This window comes from Struthio camelus, chromosome 15 (genome assembly GCF_040807025.1).
Source record: "Struthio camelus isolate bStrCam1 chromosome 15, bStrCam1.hap1, whole genome shotgun sequence".
NCBI classification, from domain to species: Eukaryota; Metazoa; Chordata; class Aves; order Struthioniformes; family Struthionidae; genus Struthio; species Struthio camelus.
The window spans coordinates 253,906-272,320 of NC_090956.1; the positions used below are offsets into that span (position 1 = coordinate 253,906).

Below are 18,415 nucleotides of genomic sequence, written 5' to 3' on the forward strand. Positions count from 1 at the left end.
GCTGTGATCTCTTCGTGCTCAGGATCTTAAATTTTAACTGGAATACTGTTTTGATTTAAGGATAGAAAAGCTGTATAAATCCAGAGTTTACACTTCACCTCAAAGATTTTTGCAGCGTAGCTCTTCAAGTACACTCTTTCAGTGAATATATCAGCTTTACATAATTATATGCAGTTCTCCTGTTGTAAACACTTCCCCAAATGATAGAAAAGAAATAGACAAAGGACTCCAGTTTAAATTATATTGGTAAATTTCCTCATCCTGCAAGATGCTAACTGACAAAAAGCAATGTACGCAAAACTTGATGATGTAGATTGAACTCTAATGCGACTACCTTGTTAATGTAGTTAATTTTATTAGAAATTACAAGATTCAAATAAAAAGAAACCAAACTTCTCTAGGGATCAATACCTAATGCCTTGAAAGAGGCATGTGATAGCACTTCCAGCTATCTGAAAGCCTCAGATGTTCAAAAAAAGAAAAAAATAATAAAGTAACTGACAATAGCAAGAACAGGAGAGTAGTTAGTTCTGGCAGTCTCATACAATAGCATATAAAATCATTTACAAGGTACCTGCCTATTAAAGTTTTCTTTTTTTGCTTAAGATCTTTGTGAGGTATTGGAAACAAAGTGCAAAATGATTAACCCCTTATTTCCCCCAAATTTGCTACAACAGGGATACAACATAAATTAGATTGCAGGTAATCTCACCACAAAGCACACTGTTCAATCAAAAATATTCCAGTGAAAAAGCCATACTTAAAAAACAAAACCAAAAAAGACAAAAAACCCTTTTACATACTCTAAATTTGTTCAGTTTGCTCAGTTTGTTACTCATGCTTTGCTGCTGTCATTCTTTCAGTTGATGAAATAAAACAGTCTGTCTTTTTGTGTTAAATAAGACAGAAAACACAAATGCAGATTCAGAACAATTATTGTACAGTTGTTTTAGGTATTAAAATCTACTTAGGCCAACGCTGAATTACTCCGTAGAGCACAGCGAGTAAAGAACAAGAAACCTGGTTGGCTGCACTTCCATGAGCTAGAGTGCCCAGAGAATAGGATGGAGTCATACTGCCTAAAAACACAGCGACTACTGCAGCAGAGGAAATGTTTTAATATGCAGTTAACATAGACAAGTGTTATGCTTATTTTCAAATACACAAGATTATCTGTTACTATTTAGGGGAAATTTGGGTGCTAAATTTAAGCTGATAAAATACGGGTGCCTAAAAAAGTATAAAAGTATAAACATTTTCCCCTACACAATTACACTTTAGTAAATTCAATTCAGTTTTAACATCTTAAAAAAAGACAAACATTTTACGTGTTGTTGCGGAGGGGCCAGCAGCTTTCTGTGCAGACCACATCCAAGTGGCAAAATGCATTAATGCTTTCTAGCATTAGATGCATGGACAAAACATTTAGCCCGTTGCTTAACCTGCTCTGTAGAAATGGTTTTACAAATTATTTCTGCCCAACTTTTATCAATGTACAGTAAGTTTAAAAAAAAATAGGCAGACCCTAGGTGCTTGACGATCAAGTTTTTGTGTAAAGGATTACCTAGAGTATATGCATAAATTCTGAAGTTACTGAGAATGAAAGCTTTAATGTTTTTAGAATACTAAACAAACTTATAGCTTTTTGAAACTCTTTTCTGCCACTTTCAGCTATGTATGCCAATGAAGCTGAGTTTTATACTATCAATTTCATTGTGTTTCAAAGATGTGCTGAAGATTTTGCTTAAAACATAGTGTAATAAAAAGCTCCAGTCTTGAGTATTAGCCTTTATCAAGGACATAACCTAGTAAAGTTGTACCAGATGTTTTCAAACAGTGTTCTTTACCTGCATAGTTGAAACAGTATAGAAAGATAGACTGATTGTAAGTATCCTGAATATCCAAAGTAATTAAGATTTTTAATTGGATGATCTTGTGTTCACACTCAAGGTTGATCTTAATCCCAGTCATAGAGATAAGAATCTAGGGCTAGACAGTCATATTACTGTACAACCTCCAGCTCTCAAAAATCTCTACCAAAATCCAGAGAGATCAACACTTGCAGGCATTTTTAAAAGTATAAACAAACATTTGACTACAAACATTTCAAAAGAAACAAAATGTTCAGTTGTTCATTTCAAGTGAATTTCGATTCCCTTTCCAAACATCCGGCTAAGACTGGAGCATAACTTTTGCAGGAGGAGACTTTTGACAGAAGGAACATCAAGAATGACTCAGATGAAAGACATTTTCTGAGTTTAGTCTTCCCTTTGGGTATTAAAATATGCAATAAACCCAGTCAATATATACACCTTTCCTTCAGAGAAACCTTTTGTCTGTGGTGTAGCTTTTTATGTGCTAGTTTCAGTTGTTCTCCTAGGCTGTTCTTATATGAGAGAATATGTCACAGAGCCATAAGGAATGTGCAGTATAAGAGAGTCACCTGGGGCTGCCACAGATGCTGAAACAATGTAAGCCCAAAAATTTGCATTTGTGGGCTGTAATGTGTCTGTGTGTGTGTGTGTCTGTGTGTGTGTGTGTGTGTGTCTGTGTGTGTGTGTGTGTCTGTGTGTGTGTCTGTGTGTAGCACCAGTTACATTGTCCTTTAAATGTTTACAATGATTAGTAAGAAAAACTCTTCAAACTGATCGACATTGTGTCATCCAGCACCAGGCACAAGTGCTACATGTCTCAGAGGAAAATATGAGTGCATGGTCACTTCTTTTCAAATGACCAGTGTCAGTCAGCCCATAAAAAGAGTAAAACCATGCACTACAACCAAAACTTAACACACACTCTCACACCATCTATTCCCATTAAGAAATCGTGCAATGCTTCCAGCCAGTTTACACTAGCTTATAGGCAAAAATGGTTGAACCCAGATCAACAGAAAATTGTCTAAATCAGATTTTTTCTTTTGCAGCCAAGCCTCTTCAATGTGACAATTCACTGCATCATCGAATAAAAGAGAAAAAATCTTCAGCATTCAATACTGTCTTCACATCCTGGAACCTCTTTCTTGCAAAATCTGGAAGAGACCAATAAAAATTATATAAATGAAAATTCCCTCAAGGTCATTCCTAAAGCATGGAGGACAAAGAACAACATGATCATGATTTCAAATGACTGAGGTAGTGTCAGAGAGCTGGTTCAAGAACCTTCTTGAAGCCTATGCTGTAAAACTGAAAAAAGAAAAATTGATACATACAGTATCTCCTGTCAAACACCATTAAAACACATGTATCACTGCTAGGAATTGAGTCTTACATATCCAAACCTTTAGGGTTGGTAGATATAAAAGCTAAGCCATTTCACCTCACCCTAGTTCTGAGGAAACTTAGGTCACTGTATGGTAAATTAACTCAGTTACTTCATTAAAAGTTGGGATTTAATTTTCATTTACCCTGTTCCAGTAAAATGCCCTCAACTCTCTGAAGTTTCAGATGCAAATTGTGTCCCATAAAACAGTACTGAAAACAGAAATTAGCAATTCAAAATGTGCACAAATGGCACTTTGGATGAGATGACAGAGACACTTTTCAAAGGCTGATTATGAGTTTGCAAGAATCAAAACAACATTTGGAATAGATGCCCAAGCTTCATCTCTTGCATGAATTAAATTCAGCCAACTAGATTTCTTCACAGATTTTTTCTATACTGTTCAATATATAAGGCTTATCTGTTGAACTGACCAGCTATTTGAAAATAAGTACTACTTTGAAAACAGTTTTTAAATATTTTTACACTACTATTATTTTGTTCTGCAAGCTCTCACAAGTCTGCAAAGCATCCTTGTCCATATGAACATTTTGTCTGTCAAGACAGGACATACTACATTATATTTTTCCCATATTACCTTGTCCAACATTATCCTTTGTATTGCCCAAGACAGGCAGCTGAGAGGCAGCGGAGGCTGTGACTTCATGAGGAGGAATATGTTTCTCAAAAGTTCTGTCTAAAGAATTTCATCCTCCCATTGTTACCAAGGAAACGAGACTCCCATTACAGTAAAAGCATCTGTTAGAGGGTTTTTTGTTTTTTGAGGGGTTGCCAAAAGGATTTAGACTAAATAATCATTTTAAAAGGCATATTTTAAATAAAGGGACTAAAGTCTAATGGAAAGAAAGTGTCTGCCCTGAAAAAACTAGGAATCCTTGTCTACAGCATTTTGCAACATGAAAGGCGACCTATCCTACTTTCACGTGGACTATTCTTGCCTTTTCTATTTCAATTCACTTCAGTTCCTCCAGTGAGGGAAGTATCCAACTCTTAGGACTGACTGTTGACTAGCAACAATGTTTCTTGTCTTGCTACTCTAAATTGAATGGCAATCAGCAATAACGAGGTTAACTCTAAGGCTGTTTAGTACTAAAGGGAAGCTTGTAAGCAAACTATAGAACAAATCATGACAGTAGCCCAAAAAAAAAAAAAAAAAAAGACTAACTAAGCAAAGCTCCAAATGTAATGAGTACAAGCACTGAACAACATTCACCAGTAAGTGAAATTATCTCTAATGATATTTCATTTTCTTTTGTTTCTTGACTGTTTTCCTGATGTTACGAAAGAGCTCTTGATTTCAAAAGCTGAAAGAAAGCAAATGCATGATCCCCAGGAAAGGGCCATAGCTGTCTTGAATGTAGATTTTCCTTCTGTGGTGAATACCGTGTAGTTTCATATTAAGGCAAACACCTTACACTAATACTCAGTGGTACATTCCATCCCAAAGGAGCCACAGAGTCTGACAGTACACACAAACTCTTCAATCTTTGCGCCTGTAAGGTAAAAATTAGCAACTATGTAGCATAGCAGTTTCACATAGTTTTAAATGAAAAGGTCTAGGTTTTTGGTTTCTTTTTAACATCACTAAAATGTTGATAATTTAATCCTATCAGCCCTTATCAGTCATCAAGCCTAGTAAGTCTTTCACAGGGACTGCAGTCAAGTAGAGTCTCTCCCACTCTGCACAGCTCTATGGGATTTTTCAAGGACTGAAGTTCATGAAGACCCTGTCACCATTTGTATGCCTCAGAAACATTTGAGTACTAACTTCCCAAAAAATCCACTTTATCACTTGCACTTCCTGCAGTACCTGGATTTTACTTTGTAGCTAGAAAGTTCTTTTTCATTTCACAGTCAATACTATTATTATTCAGAAGGTGTAAGACCAGATGACATTGCAGCTGCTTTGATAAAGTTCCAAACACAGAAAGATGTTCCGATGGGCTGTGAAATGCTTTAAGGCATGTATTACACGCCAGCCTTGCTTATTTCATGAAGAGAATTTGCTGTGTGCACTCAATGACAAGCATTTTGTACAAAATTGTAGGAAAGACGCAAGTGAATTCTATGAGGAAAAGCCAGGCAGGGAAAACTTCTCAGCAACTGCTAGTACAAATACATTCAAAAGGGATTAGATAAACTTACAGAAGTGCCATAGATACCTATTTAATATAATGATCTGGATACAGGTTTGAAGCCAAAGTTCCTAAATTGCTGTTTGCTGGAAGTGGGAGAACTGTATCAGGAGTTAATCTGATAAATGCTTCACATTTGAACTCTTTCCTTGAATATTTGCAATTGGCCACAGCTAAGAACGATGCATTGGGGTAGATGTCCATATAGTGGATAACACTCTGACATAGCAAATATAGTCAGTAAGTGAAACAATCACCAAGAGAAGCAAAAACATGGCTGAAGCAAGTACCTGTGCGGTTAGAATATATTATTGGATCAAATCATTTTGCGAATCTTTCCCATTTAAAATGCAACATTTGAGTTTATTCTTTCCTGGAAGATAAAAAACACTTTGAAGATTATTAATAGAGTTAGAACTATTTTTTGTACTTCAGGAACGCACATAATAGGATAAATCTAAGCCAGATCTAGGTGTCCAACATAAGGCAGAAACCTCTACCAGATCTGTATATATTTTAACACAACGCTTGATACTTCTTCTACAACCTTTACCTTTATTAAAAAGGAAATGGCCCTTGATTAGCAAGCTCTTGTGATAGATGTTCCATCCATCTCTATTTAGAAACTGGGTGAAAGAAGATCTCTTACAGACACCACAGTGACTGTCCAAAGAGGGAAAGAGAAAACTGGATCTCAACCATCAGGAATTGTATCAAACTTGGGCTTACTTCCTAGATACTAAAAAGATGACTGTCTCTCTTTTGCAATTTAAAATTCTTCCTTTTTTCCTGTGAAAAATGTAAGACGACTATTCCTGAAAACACTGGAGGTTTATTGGACAAAAATGTAGAGAGAAGATGTCTCAACACTTTCAGATGTCACTAACATTTGAAAATAGTTATGGCAGGTCTTCTCCTAAACTGCCAATATCTAGGATTGAATAGTATGTTCTTCTGGATTGTTAGTTTGTTTTTAAATCTTTTCCTCAAAGCTCCGGACAGAACCAGGCACCAAAGAAGTTTTCATCTGAGAATGTGCTCTACTAGCTAAACAGAGGCCTTCACTGACAACGTTCCTCTATCCTTACATTTTAGATCTTGTGTCTTAAGAATTTTCTTTCTTTCCGTGTTTCTATTCTGCTTTCCTTCCAGGTGCAGCAGGCCCAAGGTTGGCTTAGAAATGCTCACATTGCTGAATAAACTCTCAGATCCTAAGGGCCTGAGTGTGAGTGGTTCTTAGAGAAGCAGAGCCTGAGAACTATTTCCTCTCACTCAGAATAAATTTGTTGCTGATCAAATAGCTTCTTAAGAGACTGTCCCTCTCTCAGGAAGCCTAGGAATCTTGCATTCAATTCCACTACAGGCTCCCCTCCCTTTTTTTCCCCCCTTTTTTTGAAGGTTCAGATTTGCACCCTTCCTTGCAACCATTCCTGAAGACTTGACAAAAGATCATACTTTACCCCAGACTAGTTTCTGTTAGTACCTGTCAAGACAATAATTTAGCTTTTTCTCCAACTGTGTTGAGAAAACACTTCAGAGATAAGTATAAGGCTGCATTTACAGAAAAAAAAAAAAACAACAGGTGTACAGATAAGAAGCTGGAGCTCAATCTCAATCTCATGCCTAACTTCTTGACTATGGTGGAAAAAGATCTGCTCCCTCTCCAGAGAACTGTTTCCTATGACATACATAACTATAAAGATCAAATCATTTGCTTATATTTGCAAGGCCTTGATTTGAAAACTAGAAGTTATTTTGACAGCAATAACTCAAAAATTATCACATAAGACTTTTGACTATGGTTGCACTTCAGTTAAGTTTGTTAATTTATTGTCATATCAGACATTCACTGAAAATTCATACTGCAGGTTTGTATCAGATGCCCCAAACATAAAAAAAATTTGACAGAAAAGGTGGTGCAAAAATAAAAATGATAAACAATTTTGATCCAAAGGCATTTTCCCCCTAGAAACTATATGAAGCACTTTTCTTCTCAGCATAGCTTTAAAAGACCTGATCACAATACAGCTGATAACAGCAACATGACTTAGTCTATCAAAGAAGCAACATCCAGAGCAGGTATTCTGTCATTGCTAACTGCTGCAACTATAACCACAAACAAATACACCACCAGGACTAGCCAACGGACAGCACTAGTAGGGTAGGGATTGGATGGGGCTGAAAAAAAGCATGTGGGTAAAATCCTAGGGCAGCTAGTGCTCACCATGACATTTACACTTAATCTGAGTCATTCATATCGTAATCCGTTTCTTCATCCTCGCTCTGAGTGGCATGCAGCAAGTATAGAGAAAGGAAGGGAAAAGAAAAGATAGCAAGTGAGTCAGAGCTACAACGAAGTACAGTCCACTTACGCTTGATGCAATTGAGGGGACGTTTTTAACCTGGACACCCACTCTTCATAAGAAAATAAGACAGCAGACAATTTCAAGCAGGAACATTATAAAATGCATCAAAATTTCTGTTCCCAAACGTCCTCAAGTCAGCAGACAGAAGCCAATAGTGCCAAATAACATAACAACAGGGACCATAGAGTCAATTTAAACAAAACTGTAAAGCTGGCTCCTTAACCATGTTTACTCTCCACAGATGTGGAAGGACAGCACTTGAGAACCTAAATTTGGATGCAGGCATTATGAATAGACTTTGGTCATTCCTCCCGAGAGTGGCAGGTCAATAAAGTAGTATGAAAGGAAAATGCTCTAGGGAACACAGGCTGCCCTTCTGTTGTGCCATGGCTACTAGTAGAAGCCACTGAAATGATTTAAGTCAGTGCCTCAAAGAGGTTAATTTCCTTCCCTTGGGTGTATTAGGAAGTTGCAAGAAAGCCAGCTACTAATAGAAAGGCAGGTGCTTAAATACGCTCTAAGCTTGATTCTAATGAATGCTGTAACAAATTGTTTTGGTTGTGTTTTTTTTTTTTTTTGATAAATTGTGACCAGATATTTTCATAAAAATGGAAATTGAAGAGTTGATTATTCTTATATTAGAATATGCAGAAACAGTATAAGATACATTTTGAATAAAACATAAATGCTAAAGAATGGATATGACATTAAAAAACATATTTTATACAAGACCTGTACCTAAAGCCCTTGCAAAAACAGATGTTTCACTTACTAATTAATCAGAAATTATTCAAGCTTAAAGCTAGAGTCAGGCTTATTCCTGTATGACAATCCAGTTAATTGCTTTTTAAGGATCTTCCAAATTGAAAATGGTCTTTCCTCATTTATTTCAAAAGGAGAAAGCTGTTCCAAAGCCAGCAACATCCTAAAATCACTCTGTGGAAAATATACACTGCAGGACTGAGCATTTTTATATTTATTTTCCACTAATATCTCAAAGCAGAGCACATTTTCTGCTATTTTATTGCTATACTTTCTATCAGCAAATCACTTATTATCCCCATATTGCCATGCTTTAAGTTCACCAATGTAGAGTTCAGTTAAGTAGCGTATAGGTTTGAGAGACAGTAAAGACTGCACAGATCTGTCCTGGTGGAAGACTGATTACTCTGGCATCCCACATTTCAAAGTTTTAATTGCTACTGTTTCCCTGTGCTAACCTACGTAGGCAAACTGTTTTCAAAAAAAGAAAACACAAGAGAAAATGTTTTTTTTTTGAGTTTTGAAAGTCTAGTACTATTAATTGAAATACTGGTATCTGGTGATATATACAGAATGGTACATTCTCATAATAGGAATGATTTCAGAAGCCATGGCAAAGTCTTCCTAACTATTACTTTTGCAGCAGATTGGGTTAGAGACACCAACAAACTGCTAGTACATAATTTTTACTGAGATACATTGCAATTTTCATCACGTGACTTTCATGAAGACCAATTCAGACGCTAGTAAATAGATTGCAGATTGGAAGATTAAAGTTGGCTAAGCAGGAATCTACTGAGACAGCTACTCTCAAGGATCAGTCAAGATTCCTGATCACAACTGTCAGGAACCTCTCAATCAAAAAGGTATTTTCTTTTCTCCTCCCCCTCCTGTCCCCCCCCCCCCCAGCCTGATATATACCTATAAAATAAAGGATCTATTAAAAGAACAATACATCAAACATGATTCTTCAAGTTTGATGAAGAATCCCAAAATCCACTCTTCTTCAGAGCATCACTTTAAGACATTCTCTGTCATAACGCGGCTGATGGGCAAATTTACACATTGAAGATTCCAGTAAGTTCTTTTTTCAAAATTAATTCCTCTGTTTTGCTGTTATCCACACACACTGCTAAAGAGACTCTCAATGTTATACTTCCAAATGGTAAATAACTAGCCAATGTCTGGGGATAATTTCATCCATTCGCCTTCTAAGGTGACTCTCATGGTATCATAAAGAACTTTTGATTGTCTAATGCAGTTTCTCAGACTTTGTAGAACTGCAACCCTTTAGCACTCTGGTTCTCACATGGCCCTCCTTTCTGCTGCCTTACCTCTCTCCCTGCCCTCCCTCGAAAACCAGCCCCAGGTATTTCTCTTCAAAAAGTAAACACTTCAGTTTACAGCTATCAGGCTGCTTGTAACGAAACGGTTTATATTAATACCATACACAGTTCCAGCTAAGGCTAACCTTTGCATATACCACTATCTCATTTACCACTTTTTTGCTGAGATAGCAGCAGTGCAGTTCCTCTGGCCTTAGGAAGTGAAAAGCTGCTACAATTACTGGTTACAAAAGTTTCCATTAGACAGGAAACTGCTTATTGTCATTAATTACTAGCAACAGCTCAATTCTTCCAGGGCAGAAGGACTGAATGCTTATACCTGCAACTAAAGATTAACTCTAGTTCTTATTCTTCACCCTGGTCAAATTTGCTCTGCCTCCCTCTCTGAAATGATGATCAAGAAGGTCTAAGATTTAGCTTCTCTCAGAGCTACTAAATGTACAGGAGTCATATTGCACTCTGGACTAGCTGTTCTGCTCATTTTTTAATAATTTGGTTTGATATTCTGCATATTTTCTATTAAGTTAAGGATGTAATGTAACTCTGGGAACCACTGAAGCGCTTTTCTGCCTAAGATTTACTATTACTACGATCCCTTATCAAGACATATATTACATTCAAGAATTCTACTTTTTATTTCAGGTACCTATCCCAGCCCTGAACCATTACCTTACTCCTCTAACTTGTCAACTTTTCAGTTTTCCTGAAGCATCATAGCAAAGGCAGACCTTGTCTAGGGTTTTAGAAAAACAGCACCATGGCTTACCCAGCTTCACTGTTTACCCTTGAATAAATTAATCCTTCGCAACTCTTTGGAAGATTTACCTCAACTGTGACAAAATAGCAGAAAACGATTATTTCGCTAAGAATCTAACATAAAGCTTTGAGTATTTTTATAGTTTCATTTGCAAGAGAGCAGCACACCAAGTTACAAGCCACAGAAGGTAGTGAAGTGGTTACAGTACACTTGGGGCCTGTTAGAGAAGGAAATTGTAACTGATTTAGCTTCAGCACTGTTAGGGAAGGAAACTGTAGCCGATTGAGCTTCAGCTTAGCATAAGTCTGACTCTTGCTTAGCATAAGTGCCTAAAGTAGATGAAGCCTGCAAGCCTCGAGGCCGAACTGTCAGTGAACTGGAGAAACATTGCTGACGATGTAATATTGCCGACGATATAACTGCAAAACCGATTAAAATCATTAATAAAGATACAAAACTAGCTAATGAGGATACAAAGTAGAATGCAGGAGACAAGATGGGATGCACCTGGGTTGTGGTTGACCTTCGAGAAGATAAGGGTCTGTGGGAAACAAGGACATGGCAACCAGCCTGGGTTGAAGGCCAAGACCAGACAGAAGGAGAGAGACACCAGACAGAAGGAGAGAGAGACCACCAACTCAGTAACGAAGACTGGAGGAGACCTTCACTGGCAGGCAGGGAAACAAAACTGTAAAAGGTATAACTACCCCAGAATTTCTTTGTTTGGGGTCCCTTCCCGGAGGCACCCAGCTCGAGCTGTTACTATGCTGTACCATCATTTAAATAAATAATTAATTTTGCTGCTACACGTGCGTGAGACTCTGCTCCTCTGAAACCTAGGGTCGAACTGTTCCCATAACAGGGCCCCAGTATCAAGACCCAGATCACTTTTTAGCATTACTTATCTTTCAAACCTCACGATTTGTTTCTTAGGAAGTGATTCTTGAAAATGCAATCCTTGATGTTTAACCAACTGTTTCCCATTTGAACATACTAAATTAAAAGCTTTTAAGCTAGCTACAACAGTAGCTAGCTCATCTGTAGCCATCTCCTCACACAAGGTAACAGTACCATGATAGAAAATGCTTGATACACATGGAAGAGAACAGTCTAATTCACTTACATACATAACTGGCCAAACTTATTACAGTTCAGTTGTGGGGTTTTCTTTATCTTTTCCTTCTACAAACGCTGAAAGGTAATCGATGAAACTGCTAAGGTACTGCACCCATTACAATCTCTTTGTAAAGTTGGTTACAGAAAGAAAAGAGAACTAGGTGGAATCCTGAAAACAGTAAGCTAACAGATATCTTCATTTAAGAGGAATATATCTTGTAACATACTGCAGAGGACTGTATTTTTCAGAAAGAGCATATTACAGCTACATTCTTGATAGTGAGAATTCTTCAGTTGAACTCAAGTAAGAAAAACGGTTTTCAACTGCATCAGTAGCAGAATGAGAAATCTTTCAAATGCATAAGAAACGAAAAATAGATCCTCAAATGTATACAGCAAATGTTTGCTAGTACTCAAACAACATAACATATCAGGAACAGTACACAGTAGTCCATTTAAAGAACCTATTTTATATGTACAACAAATGCATGTTGACTACCATTTATGTTCCCTTTTACAATGAACAGGGAACCATTACTATTCTTGAGGGGAGGAAGAGGGCAATTAGCACTTTTAGCAAGGTCCAGAAGAGAGGTAAGCCTAACATGACTTAGCCTAGTCCACCTGCTTTAACATCTTTCATTTCTTTACTCCAGTGTCTAGTAACTCACCTTTGCTTTTTCACTGGGTTCACTGGTTGTACCATAGGGAGTGTTATGCAATTCCTTTGAGACAACACACAGAAATTCAGCCTGATCTTCATTGCCATAGTTATAGGAAGAACCAATGCTAACCAGCTGAAAGAAGAAAAAAAGTCAATTGCATTTCCACATAAAATAATCTCCATCAATTATCAACACAAACACTCCTCACTCTTCAGACTGTTAGCTGTGCCTGAAGCATGATTCTCCACTTCAATGCAAATACTTTTCAATATTGACAAATACACTGACATTCTGATGATAAGACAGACATAGCTTTTCTTTTTAAACATTTACAAATTGAATGGCTTAAGGTTATGATTACACTGTCAAAGAAAAGCCTACAGAGGTAGGCCAGTGGAGAAGCACCCTGTGTCCTGTTATTTACTGGAAACCTTCCCATCCTCCAAAGTTAATTTTTAAAAAGTCTGTACGTGGTGTCTCAGTGTGGTGTGATTTAACACGTAAATGGTTGCATGCAGGAAGCAGTCTAGCCTGAAGGGACACCTACCACTTTACTTATAGAATTATGGTCCTTCTATTAAAACGTATTTTGAGTGGATGAAGCTGAAATCTGCATTTGACTGGAAAACAGCAAGACACAGCATGGTGGGACGCTAAGACTAACATTTGAAATTCATGTGCAATCCTATAGGGAAGTTAATTAAAGAAGCGATACAAGCGGAAGCCATGTATAATGAAATGTTTACAAGCCTCTAGAAGTCTCAATTTTGAAAGATGACAACTTACTGAGAAAGAAGCGTATGGTCAACATCAGTATTATCTCATATGCAGCATGTTTATCAAATGGTAGAAGTTTTATATAGCTTTTCTTACCTTACACACAGTACACATACCTAATACTAGAAGTTTTACATAGCCTGTCTTTCCCAGCCAGAATCAATTCAGATGTAGCTAGCTTAGGTTTTTAAAAGGTATGTTTCAAAAGCATGACAAGATTATGTACAGTATTGTAATTACCGACACAGATCAAGGACCTAAATATCAACCCGTTGCACAGACACAGTGCACCTAAGTGTCATCACCACAACTATACTAAATCTACCTACCAAGCCACCACAGACATGTGATAAGGCTGTTCTATTCCCCAGGCTTCAGCGCACACACTTGATTTTCAACCCCTTTATGACAGAAGTTATTAGTCCAAAATCCAGATCACTAATCGGTCTCTATCACATTATTACTATGCCTTGATTACAGCCCCAAAGAAAAAGCTTAACTTGTTTTTTTAGGGCAGCAGCATTTGAAATAGTCTACGGATCTCTATCTAAAAGCAAACTGCATACTTACACCAGCCTAACAGAGCAACAAAGAGAGCGAAAGACTTGTTAAAGCAGGGAAGGTGTAGCCAAGATGGACTCTTGCTCTAGGATCCACACTTGAGGGATAAGACTATTCCTCCAACAAAAGCAGAAGATAAACCACGGTTAAATGCAGTTTCCATAAAGGACTGCCACGAGAGAATAAAGCCTCACTGTACTTTTAAGAGCAGATGGAACAGAGATGCTCAGATGCTCCAATACTATGGTAAGACAGCCAAGCAAGCATCTCAGCAGATGGATACGGACAGCGTCCACAAGGAGCAGCAGTAGTAGTAGTAGCAGCACTATGCCTTCACCATGAACCAACTTGATACCGGTTCTAGGCAATGTCAAAGTTTTTGGACCTAGATGGTAACCCACTTAAAGGCCAAAAAAAATTAAAAGAAGTTGGATACACGTTTAAATAAAGCTGTACATAATTTACCCTTCTCTGGAGGGAAATTTGAAAAATAAAATTAAAGTTTATGATTTAATTTAGTATGCAGTCAACTTTCTTCTTGCAAAATGGCAAGAACTAGATATCAGATAAACTATGGTAACAGCTGTAGTAATTATCCTACCAGAAAGGAAAAAAGATAACTTCACTCATTGATGCTCACTGATGATCAACACACACAAATGATCTCCCCACAAACAGATGTGATACAAGCCCCTAACATGAGCCAAATCGTGAATCCTGGTTTAACAAGGAAATGTCTTCAGCAGATAGCTACTTAAAATCCCCCATTCATGCTTTAGTTGAGCTTTTGGATATGATTCTTTTCAGGAGACATGGCAGACTGACTATTTCTTAGCTAGCAGGATAAAAACTATTGATTTTTCTGGCTATGGTTAGTCTGGATGACTTTTTGCTGTTACTAATCAGTGCATGCATTATTAAGCAAGTGCATTTCAAGATAAAGTTTCCTTTGTAATGCTAAGTACCATTTCTTCAAAACTCAGTTGCGCTATACTGTTGCAAACAGTTCCATACATCTACAACTGAAAATGTACTATTTGCATAGTGTCAGCAGTACGCTAGAAACTTCATCGTAGCTTCTTGAGATGCATCAGCAGCAGTAAGGGGAAGGGCAGAAAAGAAACAATGGAAAATAGTTGCAAATTAGAACTGAACTATAGTGCCAGAAAATATGATTAGAAATAAAGCAATATTATGCATTAGTATTCCAAAAGTCATCTCAGCATTCCCAGTATTGCTAGCCACGTTTTAAAAAGAATGCTGAAAAACTGGAAGGAGTTGTTAATTAATTAAAAAAACAGCAGCAAATCAGAATAATCTGAGGTCTGCACGTGAGACACATAAAACAGTGAATACCAACAGGCTTTTAGGTTATCCAGCCCAGTGCTTCTCAAACTTTTGGAAAGGATATTTTCATAGATTTGTATGCTATTTATATGTACTTTTCCTCTTTTATTTCTATGATTTGTTTCATTATACTTTTTACTAACATACCGTGATCCTGCTTGAGTGCCCCTGTGACCCCAAATAGGGTCATAACTGAGCACAGGAAAAATGTTAATGTTAAATATCACAGAAAATTCACTTGATCGTGATCCATTCGTTGTTTGTGTAGAATAAGGCTGCTCAGACTAGTAGGCTGTCAGCTGCAACTAACAGCTCAGACTAGTAGGCTGTCAGCTGCAACTAACAAAGGCAGGGATGGAAAGCATTTAAATAATTTTTATTAACAGAAATAGAGTTATTTGCATTACACTGAAGACAGAAATGACAAGAGGGAAGTTCCTGTCCCATAAAGCTTGTCCCATAAAGTATGATAAAAGACATCCATCAGAAAGGGCAAAGGGGAAAAAAAAATTTGGCATAAGCAACAGTGGACAGAGACCACCTGACGCCTAGATATGGTCAGGCTTGTTTTCAAAGAAGAAAAGAGTTAATAATAATTTGAGGGATAACAATGAGGCAACTTTCTGAAGAACTTTTTCCAAAGTCTGCAGGTCTGTAAGGAAAAAAATAATGTATTTTAAAAATTGTTTAAGAAAAGCAGATGATAGAACTGGTACAGCTGACAGAACAGTTCAACTACAAGTAAATCACACCTGCATCAAGTTATTCAATGGCAGCAGAATATATAAATCTCTTCCAGTGTTAAATCAATGACTGCACACCAAAAATATCCATGTGAACAGGCTATACCTGGACAAAATGGCTGGTGTCTCACTTTTAGAAACTTTACTTCTAAAGTGAACAAATCTCATGCCTACTTGAATGCCAGATATAGGTCTCAAAACCAGCCTAATTTCAAAAGCTTTTTTATACAGAATTGCTATACTAGTATAATGACACTGACTTAGAATCTGTATAGTACATCTATAGGAAAAACTGGCAAGAGTACTGCCGTCACAGATAACCGCTCCGACTTGCACAAGCAACTGTGTACCTGCCTTTGTCTTCTTACCACAGGAGTTATTTATATTAACTGCCCCTTCTACTTTGTGACTAGCAATTTCCTTCTCTTTCTGTGGTGGTCTAATTCTCAAACCAAGGACAACTCTTAACAATTATTCTCAACTTCTATTTAACTTAGATTATTACTGCTTCCATTTCAGACCTGGAGAACTGCTTGTATCTTGGAAAGCTTGTCTTTTTTAATTTTACTAACAGTTGGCAGAATAAAATAGATTAGTTTTCCCCTCAAATTTTTTAGAGGATCAAGTTGTGTAATATAAGAATAGCCTCCACTCCTTCTAGACTTACATTGTGTTCATTCCGCTGCCTTTGCAAAAGGCTTGCAAAAGGCTATAAAAATACATACACATTAGCCTTTAACCTGAGCACTGATGACTGACAGTGGGACTGCAAGCATATTGATTTCAGGCCTCTTGAGGATGAAATTTATCAACTGTCAGACCTCAACCATAAGAGGAAGGAAAGTTTATTCCTTTCCAGAGTCCTATAGATTTTATACTGCCTTCCCCTATCTCCTATTCTATTACTTTGAATTTTACTTCGAGCTCTCTAGGACACAAACATATGAACAACATCATGGTATCTGTACCCTAGGCATCCTGAGCAATAGCTCAGGTACCCTTCTCAGTTCCAAAAAGTCAGCAAAACCAGTGCACTAATTCCAAATGTTACCCATACAACTGCAAAAAATAGATATTGCTTAGTACCTTGAAAACAGATTCTGGAACTTAGACAGTAGTCTAGGTTTAAAATTTAGAATTGCATGACTTAGTGACCATGTAAACTCATAGGCAAGTTTCTGCTCATGCAACCACTTTACTGACATGTTATTTTAATGATGTTATATTACTTTCTCAGACTGAACAACCATGTAGCAAGGAAAAGAATAAGTTTTCTCCAAGTATTTTACTGATGAAAAACACTATGGAACACCAGGTTCCCAAATAGATGCACATAAGTCACTTCAAAATGAAGCACAGCAAGGTAAAGAAATGGGAACTGCTTCCAGTGTTACTGCCTAGTGAAAACAAACCTCCCAAACTCTCAAACACTGGGAAGTAACACAGCAATTTAAAAAGCAGTAACTTGGTGGTGAGGGGAGCAGGAAAGATGAGATAGCCTAAAGAACAAATAGGTAAACTTATCATTCTTCACCAGGATTTCAAGAAAGTTTCCCAAGAAAAAGAACAGGATACTTCTTCCTCTTGATAAGGGTTTTAAAAACTAACTCCCCTCCCTCTTCTGCCTTTTCAGAAATAGAGAACTTGAGAGTCAGACCTTAGCTGGTTATTAGATGTACGAAATGTATTCAAATTGGAACAACAAATAACAGAAATCTCTTTTTCTGAATTCAGTGAACCCAGAGCTATTATTTGCCGAGGTCCTGATGTTTAAATTGTGCATCTTTTACTCAACAAGTGTGGATCAAAGGCTGTTAACTTTGGAGGAAGATGTAAGAAGATAAGAATTCTTAAGAAAAATCTTTGACTCAAAAGTCTAAATAACTAGGATTTTTTTTTTAACAATATGAACGTTCATAATGCGTAATGAAATACTGTGAATATAAATAAAAGCCAGTCACAATTACACACAAACTACTATGTGCTGTACACCCAGGAATAAAGTGGAATGATTTGAAAGCAGCAGAAAGGCAAGGAGGCCAAGCATATTGGTGTGAGGGCAAAAAGAATGGTGTAACACACCTCACTGCAGCATTTCTGGAAGCATCTCTCTTCCCCTTTCACTTCCCGTGACACTATCAGCAGATACTCTGACTGCTGGGCCCGGCCACAGCCATACTGGGAACCTATACTGACAAGCTGGAATAACCAATCAGAGCAAAAGACAAAAAGAAACCTTTGTAAAGCTGAACCACACAAGCGTTATCCAAATTGTACAAATAACAGATGAGCTCAAATGTTAGGTAACATTTACTTGCCACTAGAACAGATTACTATCAAGCTACAACTTTAATTCCAACATTCTTAAATTTTATGGAGGCGGTTGCAAAGCCCTTCATAATTTCAAGGCAAGTTAGAGTTACTGATCATAAATCAGAAAACTCTCAATACCGTCGTGGAATTGCCAACTAGTCTAAAAATCCAAAACGAAGTTTCTTGTATTATGAAAGTGAGAGCACTGTTTTCCTGTTATACACACCAAGTGCACACGTGGACGTAAG

At 37.3% G+C, this 18,415-nt stretch overlaps 1 protein-coding gene across 2 annotated transcripts in view; it reads right to left on the minus strand.

The window, feature by feature from the left end:
• Positions 1-227: 227 nt before the first annotated feature.
• Positions 228-18,415, minus strand: part of KCTD5 (potassium channel tetramerization domain containing 5) — a 34,134-nt gene continuing 15,946 nt past the window's right edge. Inside the window, exons 5-7 of one of the 2 annotated variants that reach the window (XM_068908498.1) lie at positions 17,937-18,053; positions 12,433-12,558; positions 228-3,028 (exon numbers count right to left, since the gene is read on the minus strand). In XM_068908498.1, the coding sequence (XP_068764599.1) occupies positions 2,999-3,028; positions 12,433-12,558; positions 17,937-18,053 (273 nt within the window). In that variant the 3' untranslated portion in view covers positions 228-2,998. The remainder of the gene's footprint in view (positions 3,029-12,432; positions 12,559-17,936; positions 18,054-18,415) is intronic. The other variant, XM_068908499.1, reaches the window with a different exon arrangement.